The sequence below is a fragment of the Oryctolagus cuniculus genome, chromosome 5 (genome assembly GCF_964237555.1).
Source record: "Oryctolagus cuniculus chromosome 5, mOryCun1.1, whole genome shotgun sequence".
Taxonomy (NCBI): Eukaryota; Metazoa; Chordata; class Mammalia; order Lagomorpha; family Leporidae; genus Oryctolagus; species Oryctolagus cuniculus.
The window spans coordinates 123280167-123294263 of NC_091436.1; the positions used below are offsets into that span (position 1 = coordinate 123280167).

A 14097-nucleotide genomic window follows, 5' to 3' on the forward strand; every position below is an offset into this window, starting at 1 on the left:
GTTGACACAACTAGTGTTTATACCTGCTGGTAATAACTTCAGAAGGCCAGTTCCAAATCCTCTGAACGACTGGCAGAAGATTGAGAAAAGGAGTAACACTGACTTGTGTTTTATCAGATTACCTTCTTTCTCTCATCTCACACCAAATTAATTAAAATACCTACTATGGACAAAGCATTATTATAGGTTCTGTCAAAGTAAAAAGGCTAAAGCAGAACACAGCCTCTGATTTGTCCGAAAATATAATCCAGTTGGATAGGTATAAACAAATTAATTTCAATAGGATAAATCAAGAAATGTGACTTGAAAAACTTGGTGTCTGAGTTAAACCTTCAAAGATGAAGCATGAGGGATATAAATTATCCTGATCTATAAATAGGAAAATTATAATTTGAATTCAGTGGTGGGCCCTGGCCCCAATCCTAGGTACATTTTCAATGGAAAAGGGTAATGCTATTCTATCATATTCCATTTGATTTGTCTGTTCAACATAGATTTGTTAGATGATGAACCAAGTTATGTGACTTGTATTACGTTGGGTGTTAAGAATTATGAGAAAGATGTAAAAGAATACATCCATGTAAAATAATACATTCATGTTGTTGAGGAGCTTATATTTAATTGGAGAGATATTAAAATTAAAACATAAAACCCCACTAGCAGAGATGTCACAGACATAAGGTATATAGAATAAAACAAGTATTTATGCATTCAGAGGAATTCATACTCTCATTAAAGCCTTCCTAGACAAGATAGAATTTGAGCTCATTCTTTAGAGAATACATTATCTTCTGGGATGTACTTATGGAATAGAGAAAAAGAATCTACAGATATGATAGATTTTGTCATGAATGGGTCAGCAGGGTATGATGGGTGGACTCAGTAACACATCTTTGTCTGTTTGTTTTGGCTTTTGCTTTACTAGGCTTTGGTCAAAAGCCCTTCCCAAGATGAGAAGCTGCCTACATACCTGAAGGATCTTTCAACTAGCACAGTCAAGGTGAAACACGAAATCAGCTTATTTCCTGGAAGCCTGGGAGCCATTGTTAGCATTCTTGATTTGCTCTCAACAGTCCCAACCCAAGTGAATTCAGAAATGATGATGGTGAGTTTGCTTAAGACTTACAGAAGTTTTGGGTCTTAGCTTTTCACTCTTGGGGCTTGTTTTCAAGAAGCTTAATTCCTCAGTATATTAGTCACCTTTACATTGCTGTCACCAAAATGCCTGGGAGTAGTTATTTGAGAAGAAAGGAGGTTTGTTTTGGATCATGATTTTAGAGTTCAATGTCCAAGATGAAGCAGTACTATTGCCTTGGTGTTTGGTGAGGGTGGCAGAACACAATGAGGGAAGGGTCACATGGTGAGTTAGGAAGCAGAGAGACAGGGAACAAGCTCTCCCATGTTTCTGTGCCTCTTCTGATAAAGAAAATAGATAGAATAATGGCAACTTCACCCTAGTAATCCAGTTCAATCTAAGCACCCTCCAAAGGCCCCAGCTTCAGATGCCATAATTACACTACACTTAATCCATTAGCATAAGACTTTGGGAACCCTTTCTCCCTTCTGTCTTCCTCTTACCTATATACTTGCAACCAGTTTCCAGGAAGGTGAAACTTTTTTTAATCTTTTATGATTGAGAGAATTTGGTTTGACTCCATGCCTTGTTGCTTACAGCATGTGCTTGCCACCGTTAATGTCATCCTCAGCAAGAAGATCTTGAGCACCTGGGAGGTTTTACAACATCAACAGACCAAGCAAAGTTCACAATTACTGCATTCAGTGGAAAGATTTTCCCAGGCACTACGGTCAGGGGATAACACTCCTTTGTCCCTCTCCCACCCAAATGTGCAGATGAGGAGCATGGTGATAAAATCTGGCCACCCCAAGCCCTACCAGCAGAGATTTATTTTCCCAGACTCTGACCTCTGGGGCAATGTGGTCATTGACAAGTGCCAGCTGGAAAACTTGCAGCCTGATTCATCTGTTGTCACAGTGGCTTTTCCGACTCTCAAGGCCATCCTTGCTCAGGATGGTCAGAAAAAAGATGTTGCCAACAGCTTGGTGATGACAACCACCATCAGTCACAACATAGCCACGCCATTCAGGATTTCAATGATTTTTAAGAACAACAATCCTGCGGGTGGGAAACCACAATGTGTCTTCTGGAATTTCAGCCTTTCCAACAACACAGGAGGGTGGGACAGCAGTGGGTGCTATGTCAAAGAAGTCAACAGGGACAGTGTTTTCTGCACCTGTGATCATCTGACATCATTCTCCATCCTCATGTCCCCTGACTCCCCGGACCCTGGTTCTCTCCTGAAAATTCTGCTGGATATCATTTCTTACATTGGATTGGGATTTTCCATCTTGAGCCTAGCGGCCTGTCTAGTGGTGGAGGCAGTGGTATGGAAATCAGTCACCAAGAACCGGACTTCCTACATGCGCCACATCTGCATTGTAAACATCGCTGCCTCCCTTCTGGTTGCTGACACCTGGTTCATTGTGGCCACTGCCATCCATGACTATTACTACCCACTCAACAAGACAGCCTGTGTGGCTGCAACCTTCTTCATCCATTTCTTCTACCTCAGTGTCTTCTTCTGGATGCTGGTGCTGGGCCTCATGCTCTTCTATCGCCTAGTTTTCATTCTCCATGATGCAAGCAAGTCCATTCAGAAAGCCATTGCCTTCTCTCTTGGCTATGGCTGCCCCCTTGTCATCTCAGTCATCACGGTGGGAGCCACCCAACCACAGGAAGTCTACATGAGGAAGAATGCCTGTTGGCTCAACTGGGATGACACCAAGGCCCTGCTTGCCTTTGTCATCCCAGCACTGATCATTGTGGTGATTAATGTGACCATCACAGTTGTGGTCATCACCAAGATCCTAAGGCCTTCCATTGGAGACAAACCTTGCAAGCAAGAAAGGAGCAGCCTGTTTCAGATCAGCAAGAGCATCGGGGTCCTCACACCACTCCTGGGGCTCACGTGGGGTTTTGGTCTTGCCACTGTGTTCCAAGGGAGCAATGCTGTGTTCCATATCATATTTACACTCCTCAATGCCTTCCAGGTAAGTTCTGTAGTATAGGGCTCTCAGTAAGTCTCTATTCCTGTGAAACAAACTAATGACAGAAACACAAACAGAAGTAGGAATGGGGAAGGACTTTAATCTGGAAGAAGCACTAGCCCTAAAGGGTAGCAATTACAAAACCACATTGAGACAGAAAGGACACATTCCTCTGCTCCCATGGAACCCCCTAGCTCTTATCACCTGCATTATGACTTAGTTGTCTACCAATCTCTCTTAAATGCCCTAATAATACAAGTAAGAAGAAAGCTCCTTCCCTAAATTGGATTTCACCATTTCTGTAACATTATCTTGATTCAGTCCATTATCTGCTAAATAAAAATACCACTATTAAACCAAGTAATATTTCTAATTAATTTCCATGGGCATTCAGTGAGCTCTGTGTTGTGAGGACAGGGATCACATCTCTCTTGTTGCTCACTATATCCCGAGAACTTAGCATAGACCTTGTTCTAGAGTAAGCTCTCAATAACCACATGAATGAAATAAATGCTGTGTGCCACACAGTAGGTTCTCTGGAAACATTTATTGAAGAATGAATGTGGCCGGCGCCATGGCTCACTAAGCTAATCCTCCGCCTGCAGCGCCGGCAACCCAGGTTCTAGTCCCAGTTGGTGCGCCGGATTCTGTCCCGGTTCCTCCTCTTCCAGTACAGCTCTCTGCTGTGGCCTGGGAAAGCAGTGGAGGATGGCCCAAGTGCTTGGGCCCCTGTATTTGCATGGGAAACCAGGAGGAAACACCTGGCTCCTGGCTTTGGTTCGGCGCAGCATGCCAGCTGTGGTGGCCATTTGGGGGATGAGCCAACGGAAGGAAGACCTTTCTCTCTGTCTCTCTCTCTCACTGTCTAACTCTGCCTGAAAAAAAAAAAAATGAATGCCATGGAATCTGATTATCTGATTATAGTAAGATGAAAAGATATCTTCTATCTTCTCTCCTACAACACATAATTAATTACAGTGCAGGCCAATCTGTTAAAACAGCCATAGCAGAGGGGCAGGCTAGATGACTTTGGAGTACAAGGAAGGGAGGAATTAATTCTACTTCACCCACTGAGGTGTAAGGTTAGAAAAGTCCTGCCCCAGGATGCAGGCTCCTGTGTATTAGTGAGGAGGTAAGAGGTCTAGAGGTGAAGTTGAGACATCACTTCCTGGTACTTTTGCCAAGACCATACAACCCTAACTTCTGCTACTAGGCCTGTAGCTCCAAGCTGTCAGGCTCATTCATGTTTAATGACCTTCAAGATATGCTTGAGTGGGAAAGAAAATAATTATTTCCCTCTGTGCTCCAGAGTCTCATCACAACCTGTAGCAATTAATGAAGAATAATGTAGGTATAAGAGGAATCAATAGGACTGCCCATTCATAATTGGAAATAGAAAATATTTTCATAACATTATAACATTTGGGACCCCTTAGTGTGTACTAGACTCATTCCATAACCTCAGATGAGGAGAGGGGTAGCAAATATTCACCACAAGGTTAATAATTGTACCAAACAATAGAATATGATTAAAATGCACTTTTTCTTAATCTTTCTCCCAGGGATTATTCATTTTACTCTTTGGATGCCTCTGGGATCAGAAGGTAAGAACAAAGACAGTTTCATGTTCTTAGAAAAGTCCAAAGTGTGCATGGCATGATGAATTTATGATGGCATCTTTCAAACAATGCAGGTCCAGGAAGCTTTGCTGAATAAGTTTTCATTGTCAAGATGGTCTTCTCAGCATTCAAAGGTAATACTTTTCAATAAGGAAACTCTCCATATTTCATACTTGTGAATTCCATTTGTGAGACAAAGTAGAGGGCACTACATTTTCCTCTTGGAATTTTGATCAGTGAGATTATATACATTGCATACCCAAACCCCTCTCTCTCCACAGCTAATTTGTACATGGGTTGTTGATTGATTTTTGCTTCTCACCTCATTCAGCCTGATAAACACAGCCACAGAACTATCATTAAAATGCGACTCCATGTTTTAAAATTTATATTTAAATGACAGTAACTTAAAGTTGAAACTTTGCACAAGAAACTAACTTCTGGTAGAATTAGGAATGGGTAGAATTTTCTATAGTTCATTTTGGAGTATAAATATTGCCCTTAAATACATCTGAATGCCTTTTGCATATCAGAAGATACTAAAAACCTTTCAAAAAATAAGACATATCCTAGAAGATTTATTTTCTTTCTCTTCCTTTCTTTTTCTTCTTTCCTTCCTTTCATCCCTTCCTTCCTCCCTCCCTCCTACTTTCCTTTCTCCTTTCCTTCCTTCATTCCTTTCTTCTATTTCTCTTTCTTTCTTCTTTCTCCTTCAATGTTATAACTGAACAGGATTAGAAATACAGGAAGTGACCACTAAAGAGCAATAACCCAACCTCTTAGTACTCAAAAAAGCCTTGATCTAACAAATTTGCTTTGTGACTGTTTTTTTCCCCATCTGTCTTCTAGTCAACATCCCTAGGTTCATCCACACCCGTGTTTTCTATGAGCTCTCCGATATCAAGAAGATTTAACAATTTGTTTGGTAAAACAGGTAAGTAGTGACTTCCAAGTGCTTCTTGATGGGGACCTCAACATTCCTACTTTTTTGGCCCCCACTCCCTAGAATTTCCTTGAAATGGTTTCATTTGGGATAGAGGCCAAATGTAAGGAACTGCTTACATTTGCACAAATCACCAGGAGGTTGTACAGGGGTAACTTCCTTCAATGGACAACCATTGATCCCTTATGGGGTATAAGACATTGAGAACTTAGATAAGACTTTGGAGAACATTTGTCAAAACTATCAGCTTTCAAAATGAGGATTGAAAGTTGCTTGCCTTGTCAAACATATAGTTCCTCTCTATCTATAGTGGATAGGGATACATAGGTCATGTTTCTGGGTTATGGTTATGAATATATTTAGAAAATTCTACATAATCTCAGAATCTCATTTGTGGATTTATTTTCCCTTTTTTGAGTATGCTGGTTTTACTCTTTATGTTTATAAAACTATATACAAATATGAGGGATCACCCAAGTTAATTATTCTATTAGAAACATTCTCAGTTAAAATGTCCACCTTGGTGATATAAAATGAATAGTACTAATGACTTTGTGCAAAGGATCTCAACTATTCCTGCTCATTGAATCTCCTGTGCCATATCACCATACTCCTAGGGAAAATAAATTCCAGGATTTCTTCCAGTTTTTTGAAACTGAACAGATCTCACAAATGAAATATGAAAATATGTCAATATTCCAGACCAAGCTTTTCACATGAAAGCAAGCTCTGAGAGTCATTACAACTGCAGAGGTCTTGGTGTTTTCCCTTTCAGTTTGATGAATTACAGATGAAAGTGGTGGATTTGCACTTTTGGTTTTGAAACTCACTGATTCTACCTGTTGAGAAATGAGCAAACCTTCAGGGTATATTAAAACTATTGCATTTTGCTAGGACTGTTGTGGGAACATTTACCATTTATTAGTGAGAAGGATGAAAACTCTATTAAAGAATTCCATGAAGTCATAATTAACCATGTGTGAGGTCAATAAAATGTGTTCCTTGTTTCTGAATCAGTTGGATAAAAGTTGGGGTGTGGGCTCTGAGATTTCTGGCCATTGCCGCCGGATGGTCTCTCAAGGGTCATGAATAGAGCTCCACTTTGGCTTGTTTGGGGGGAGTAATCACTTTCACTCTGGTTTGTGTTGTCAGCAGCCCCAAAGGTCCCCCCAGGCAATGATGGAAACCTTGTTAGCAGTGGCAGTTCACCAGTGTGATGGTAGGGTGGGCCCTTCAACCCTTCTCTTGCCCAGCACATACTCCCTACTGTCTCCCTATGCACAGTCCTCCAAATCTGCCCACACCAGCTGTGCAGTCCCTCCGAGGCTGGCCTTCTTGCTGTACTGGTTCTCGACACTTTCACTGGTGTTTCTGACTTCTGTTTCTTTGTAGTCCCACCTTTTCTTCCCTTGCAATTTTCTCTCTTCTTTCCCTTTCTCCCCTTTACAAACCTTGACCTTCAGCTCAAACTCCAGGTCCCTCCAAACAGCTTTCCCGAATCACCCAGGGAGTTTCCCTCATGCAGATGTCCCCAGGCCAGTGCATGTGGTGGCATGTGCAGAGGCTTTCCACGTTGTGATCTTCCTGTCTTTTGTGAAAATCTGGCTGCTGGTGTGATGTGAAGTAGTTAGTGCTTGTGAGCTGCACGCATGCTTGAGAACGACAGCTCTGTTGGTTCTCTGGCTCCCTGGGGCCTTGGGAGGAGCGCAGGCACGCTTGGTTTCCAGGCATGGCCAAGCTTACCTGGCTCTAGGACTAGAGCACCTCTTGGTCCATTAGGAGACGTTTGTAGCTCAGGGATCAGGAAGGCTTGTCTGCAGGGCTGACTTGCCGCTTTGTTTTCCAGGAACATATAATGTTTCCACCCCAGAAACAACCAGCTCATCCCTGGAAAATTCATCCAGTGCATATTCGCTGCTCAACTAAGAACAGGAAAATCCAATCTGTGTGACCTCTTGAGAACATGGATATGCTCTGAAAAACAGACTCTTCCGGAGCCATGGGTAAATTGTTCTCACGCAGGCTTCTGGGAGCAGACACTGAAAAGACTTTCTCATTGGAGAAGAGGCTTTGTTTTGTAAAGATAGACTAAAAAGTCATTGTTATCCTTATTTCTACTCCCTCCTCCAGCCCCTTGTATAGCCAAATGTGTATAGTATTTAAGAAAACTCAAGTCCCCCAGATCCAACATCCCTGTCTATATTGTAAAATAGCATTTTGAAGAGACATTTTCACTTTTCACACATGGGGCACAAAGATAAACTCTTATTAAAATAATAAGTAAAGGACTAGTACCTAAGAAATACTTTGATGAATTATAGGAAGGGTGAGAGGGACAGAGGAAGAGGAGAGAAGGAAGAGGAAGAAAAAGAGAAAGAAAGAAAATGAATGAAGAAAAACATTAAAGACAACAGATTAAAATTTCCATGTTAATAATCTAATATAAACTCTCAGATACCAAAACATTAAGAATTTCTAAGTTGACCAAAAATGGAAACTGAGAATAAGCCATTGAGAATGGGTTTGATATCTTCCTGATATTTTGTTGGCTAAGAAGGGGGAGAAAGGTAAGAAATGCCATCATCAGGATGCTTTCAAGTGGATAATAATATTTGCAAGAATTGTAAATAGGAGACTTGATCCTCCTGACGCTGTACAGGTGCATATGTTCTTGTGCATGTCCATGTTCGAGCTAAGTTGGATGAACGAGCAGAGGAAGTTGATAACCATTCCTGATTAGAACTATGCAGGTTGAACTGTGATTAGTTGTTTTAGTTTATTAGAAAACCTTTATGTTTTAGTTTGTTCCACATTTTGAAAGCAAAAAGATATATATTTTTATACCCATTAATCACCAACTCTGATATATTGCACTGAAAACAGATTCCAACTGTCTCATATGTAACAGCTTTAACCAGGTACTTCTCTGTGCATTATAGAATAGATTTTAATCATCTCAGAGCACTGTGTATTGTTGTTGTTGCTATTACTTGTTATTGTTGCTGTGACTATAGCAGTCCATGGTGCGTGTATAGCTTGCTGTACATTATCTCTTTCAGTCTTTAGGTTCCGAGACGAATATCCATTATGAGTGCTATAGGGTCTAATTTGTGTTTCGGCCACTTGGAAAGTTTCCAGAAAGAAATTTACAGCTGATTATTCTGTACTCCTAATGACACTTTACCATGAAGAACAAATGGTAGAGGTTTTCCCAAAAATTTGATTGTTTGTGAATTACGTGTGTGGGTGTTTTGTTTTGTGTATGTGCACTTCATAAAAAATACAGATATTTATTAAAACAGCATCCATAGTGGAGTTAACCACTGAGTAGAGTGCTGTAGATACAGCAACCATGCAGCCCAATCAAAGTCTGATCCCAGAGGGAGAATGAGACAGAGGTAAACTGTGGGACCATTCGGTATATGTGAGCTTTGTGCTCCACCTGAGGCCTGAGAACATAAACGGTCCACCACTAGGAAGATGGGGACAAAGGGGCCAAGAGTCAATGCTTTTTTATTGAGGTCTGAAAGAGTTTCTTTTATAATATTTTAACCTCTTAAAATCGCTTCCTTCCATTGTAAAATTTGGTTCTCCTTCTGCCTCACTCTTCTTCATGGAGAGTGAGAGGCATGGAGCAGAGGAGGCACAAATAGAACTCCTAACAGTGCTTTGTGTCAAACTCTATTTCTGTTTTTGCAAATGACATATGTGTTTGCTTGAGAATTGCCACAGCCCTCTCTCAACTGACCAAGTCATTATTTAAAGTCACTAAAGGAAATGATTGGTAGGATATACATGTGGATGAGGTTCTCCAGAGAGGTTCCAACTTTGGGCAGAGCTCAGATAGACACACATGTTAAGTTAGGGCATCAGTTGAATTAGAATTAAATACTCAAGAAAGAATGGCTCTGACTTGTTTCTGGAATTATTATATCAAGGAGAATCGAGGAAGGGCAGTAGCACAAGGTAAACTGGGCAATTTTGACATGATCAATCAAGGAAAGTACCATATCCAGGAGAAGGCTGTGGTTGTCATGTTCAAAAACTCAAAGGTAGCAGGTGCTGTGGTGCAGTGAGTAAAGCCGCTGCCTGCAGTGCCAGCATCCCACATGCCCACCGGTTCAAGTCCCTGCTGCTCCACTTCCCATGCAGCTCTCTGCTATGGCATGGGAAAGCAGTAGAAGATGGCCTAAGTGCTTAGGTCCCTGCACCCAATTGGGAGACCTGGAAGAAGCTCCAGGCTCCTGACAAGTGAACCAGTAGATGGAAGACCTCTCTCTCTCTCTCTCTCTCTCTCTCTCTGTGTGTGTGTGTGTGTGTGTCTACCCCCCCCCACGCCTCTGTAACTCCTTTGAAATAAATAAATAAATCTCTTTAAAAAAAACTGCAAAGGGACAAAAAACACTGACCTTCCACCCACTTCAGCAGAGATCACTAGGGAATCATTGTGTTTGGCCTTGTAAAGGGAACCTTGATAATGACAGGAACTGTCAGTTGCGTTCCACAGAATGTCAGGCTGGCCCCGTGCCTGTAGTCATTAACCAAGGCACGTTCTCTTACCTCCAACACGCACACACATACACTCAGGAGAGCTTGTCCTTCCACACAGCCCTTGATGCAAATTCCAGAAAAGCAATGAAAACATAAAATTGGGGAAACATGGGTTAGTTGTCTGCCCAATCACAGTTGTAGAAGAAAGTAGTTCAGGGGTCTACAAAGGACAGGAAATCAAGAGGCTCGTGTGGCCCTGAGATCACCGTTTCTTAACCAGTGGTGACTCCAGGGATGTTGGTAGCCAGTCTCTGAGGGAGGGAGACACAGCGGCTCAGACATTGCTGCAGGTTGGGCCTTGTGGTCCACTTGACTGGAAAGCTCCCAGGGTTCCCCATGCTCGTGACCTCGCTCAATATCATGAATCACAACTTTCTCTCATTAAGGGACCTTTCAGGGATGGCGAGATTGGGGCACTCACAAATGAGCGATTAATAGAAACATCAGGAATAGTCTCTGAGACTCCTGTAAGCCCCCGATAACACATCGTCCCCATGGATAAGTCATTTCTTCCCATTTCTCATCGTTTAGATTGGTAAAGAGGTAAATAAGTGTTCACGGATTATTCAGAACATAGCTGGAGAAGACCAGTCTTCTGTGGTTTGTGTAGAGAACGTCAGAGAGAACTGTGTTGGAAGACTTCAGGGAAATAAGTGACAGGGAAACAAGACAGACACAGCTGCCGGGGAGTGCAGAAGGGTGGTGTGTGGAGTTACTCCGAGGTGAGAGGGGCAGAAAGGCACCATCATGGGAGAATACAAAGGAAACATTGCAGTCCTAGAAATGCCCCTCAAGTGGAATGAATTTTATCCATGTCATGTGACTGTGAAGCCCAAGAGGTCCTCTGTGTGCCAAGGAGAAAGCCAGCCATCCAGACCAGCGAAAGTCTGGTTCTTCTAACGTCTACAGTGAAAGAGGATCTTGCCATGGAGATATCTATCTTTTGCAGTTTTTAAAAGGTAATGGAAATAGCGGCTCATTCTTTCCAAGAAGATGCCAGCTTTGAAACTGGATGCTTTGGGTTTTGACAATTATGACTCAGGATCTTAAATCATGCCTTAACAGTCTGCCAGCACACCCTTGTCTTCCTTTTCCATGCTTGTAATAATAAAGTATCTCATGAGATTTTGTGAGCTTTCTGTGTCAGTTGGGTACTCTTGGGCAAGAAGTTGGCATTGTAGTTTCAGACTTAGCCACATTAACCAGAATTTTACCTCCATTCTGTAAACAGCGAGTGATCTTTGTCATTTTCCAGCCCTGGGAAACAACAGAGCTTGCAACTGAGCCCAGTTATTGCAGGGCTGGTGGCTTCTTTCCCACCATCCACACTCCCGGATCACATGAGGGTTCAGCACCTTAGAGAGGATTTCAGCAGGCGTCCTGGAAGTGACATTTTCCCAGCCCAATTGTCTGGGATACAAATGGATGTCTAGCCCAACAGTTGTATGTGGGACCATTGCCATTTTCACTGTGAGCTGAAAATAGAGTCTGCATGTCCTGTAGACATTCGAGACAACAACCATATTTCATACATGCTGTCTGTGATTATATCTCCCTCAAAGTTCAAGTGTTGGAAACTTCAAACTCGTATGTGAATAGTGTTTGGAGGTGATCCTTTGTGAGGCAGTTAGGATTACATGAGTTCATGAGGCTGGGATTGGAGGATTTCTAAGAGAGACCTGAGCATGCACACTTGCTGTGTCTCGCTGTGGGATGCCCACCAGCAAGCTGTGATACAGCAAATGGCCCTCACCAGATACAGAGCAGATGCTGGCGCCATCTCTTGGACTTCTCAGCCTCCAGAATCATGAGCCAAATAAACTTCCCTTCTTTATAAGTTACCCAGATATTTCATTATAGCAACAACAATGGACTGAGACCATGAGCTTCCTACTCGCAGTGAATATGGAATGCACAGAGGAAGAAAGCAGGAAAGCCAGGACATTATTGAAGCTAGTTACGGTGCCCGCTGCCTGTTACTTGTCTCCAAACACCATTTCATGTGGTGTGGCTGGGCCTGGGAGGCCTTGGTTATGGTGTCCTGTGTTTGGGATTGAGCCATCATTTTTAAATGATAATTTTATAAATGTCTATTCTTTCCCTTTTGCCTGGGAACTTCGACATAGAAGAGCTGAAAGGCCAGCTCTGTCCCTGACAAGGAGAGAGCTGAGTCTGTTTGCACTCCAGAGTTTTTCTTTTGTTCTTTGGAGATTATGTATTTATTTAAAGAGAGAGGGAGATAAAAAGAGAGAAATTTTCCATCTGCTGGTTCACTCACCCAAAGCCCATAACAGTTGGGGCTGGGCCAGGTGAAAGCCAGGAGCCCAGAACTCCACTGAGGTCTCCCCCATGGGTGGCAGGTACCCACATATTTGAGCTATCACCTGCTGCCTTCCATGGTGCACAACAGCAGGAAGCTGGATCAGAAGCTCAGAAGAGCCAGAACTCAAGCCAGGCAGGTGCCCCAAGCTGGCACCTAACCCGCTGCACCACAAAGTATTGACGCTAATCAATCAATTAAATCCCAGAATTTTGGACCCTGCCGCCATTCTTTGAGCCAATTTCGAAAGTTGCAGCCTTATCTCCTTTCTCCTGCCCGCCAACCCCCACCCCCAGTGGTGGTGGGAAGAGACGTCTGATTTTGATTAGCGGTGGAAAATTGTGCATCCATTGACTGTTCTGAAACCGTGAGCTTTTTCCCATGCCCCAGGAGCGCTCTCACAGCTGTACTCCTCCTCCAAGTCTTGCCAGTCTTCTCCAGCTGGGTTAATGAGTGACAGCTGGCCTCCCAGAGCTGGAAGCCAGCGCTTCTCCTAAGACTCGACCGCCACCTGGTGGACGGCAGAGGAGGCGTTTCCAAGATCACAGAGGTGATGTTTGGCCAGTGGATGACGTGCCTGTTTGGCACATACAGAGGAATAATTTGGGTCATATGAATAGGTTGAAGGCAGGGCCTGCAGGAGGAAAGTAATTGGAAATAAAGGGCTCACTCTCACTCCCCACCTCGCAGAGACAGCGATGGGGGCATGGAGAGAGAGAGCTCTCCAGTCAGAGAATGTACATTTCTGAGATATACTAGCTAGGCTAACTCCCTCCTGTTTCTTTCCAACATTGCTGATTGAATCTTATTCATGGAACCCACAGCAAAGCTAAAATCAGCCCCAGGAATGGCCTGGCCTACCCTCTCTGGATGGGCTGCTGGAAGGCAGCTGAAAGAAGCCAAATGCATTCCTTCCGCGTTTCATGGACGCTTAACACCTTCTCCAGTGGCGCGGCTGCAGGAGGATGAACTTGGACGGCCCTATTCCCTGTTCTAAGTCATCTCGTTGAGAATTATTGCCAGGCTGGATTTTCATATTCAAAGCACACTGCGTCTGCTGCTGTCCCTGCACTGGCTGACACGCAGCCAGCTGCAGAGGCCCAGTGCTGAGTTTGGTCTGAGAAGACTCAGGAGAAGCAAACAGGATGGTGCTGAGTTGGGGCAGCCACTTTCCCAGTGTGGGAGAAAGCTGTATGTGGCGGGATGCTGCTCAGGCCCCTCTGAATCCCTAAGTGGTACATTCATTTAAAAGAAAAAAAAAAAAGGTTAACATGCAAATACCTCTGGCAGAAGCACAGAGCAACTTCAGTTTACCCTCAGGTGAAAGTGATGGCTCTATGAGGATACTTGAAAGAGTTCATGGAAAAATGAAATTTAAAAATAAGTTTCTTGGGGTCAGCGCTGTGGCATAGCAGGTAAAGCTACCACCTGCATGCCAGCATTCCATATGAGCACCAGTTCATGTCCTGGTTGCTCCGCTTCCCATCCAGTTCCCTGTTGACACACCTGGGAAAAGCAGCAGAGGATGGCCCAAGTGTTTGGGCCCCTGCCATCCACATGGGAGACCTGAATGAAGCTCTGGCTCCTGGCTTTGTCCT

At 43.3% G+C, this 14097-nt stretch overlaps 1 protein-coding gene across 12 annotated transcripts in view; it reads left to right on the forward strand.

The window, feature by feature from the left end:
* Window positions 1-11304, forward strand: part of ADGRF5 (adhesion G protein-coupled receptor F5) — a 108732-nt gene extending 97428 nt beyond the window's left edge. For 7 of the 12 annotated variants that reach the window (XM_070074013.1, XM_070074017.1, XM_008263014.4 and 4 more), the window contains 6 exons: window positions 926-1105; window positions 1675-3069; window positions 4629-4670; window positions 4760-4819; window positions 5535-5619; window positions 7475-11304. In XM_070074013.1, the coding sequence (XP_069930114.1) occupies window positions 926-1105; window positions 1675-3069; window positions 4629-4670; window positions 4760-4819; window positions 5535-5619; window positions 7475-7554 (1842 nt within the window). In that variant the 3' untranslated portion in view covers window positions 7555-11304. Of the gene's footprint in view, window positions 1-925; window positions 1106-1674; window positions 3070-4628; window positions 4671-4759; window positions 4820-5534; window positions 5620-6780; window positions 6848-7474 lie in introns of all 12 variants that reach the window. The other 5 variants (XM_070074015.1, XM_070074020.1, XM_070074021.1 and 2 more) reach the window with 1 other exon arrangement.
* Window positions 11305-14097: the final 2793 nt, after the last annotated feature.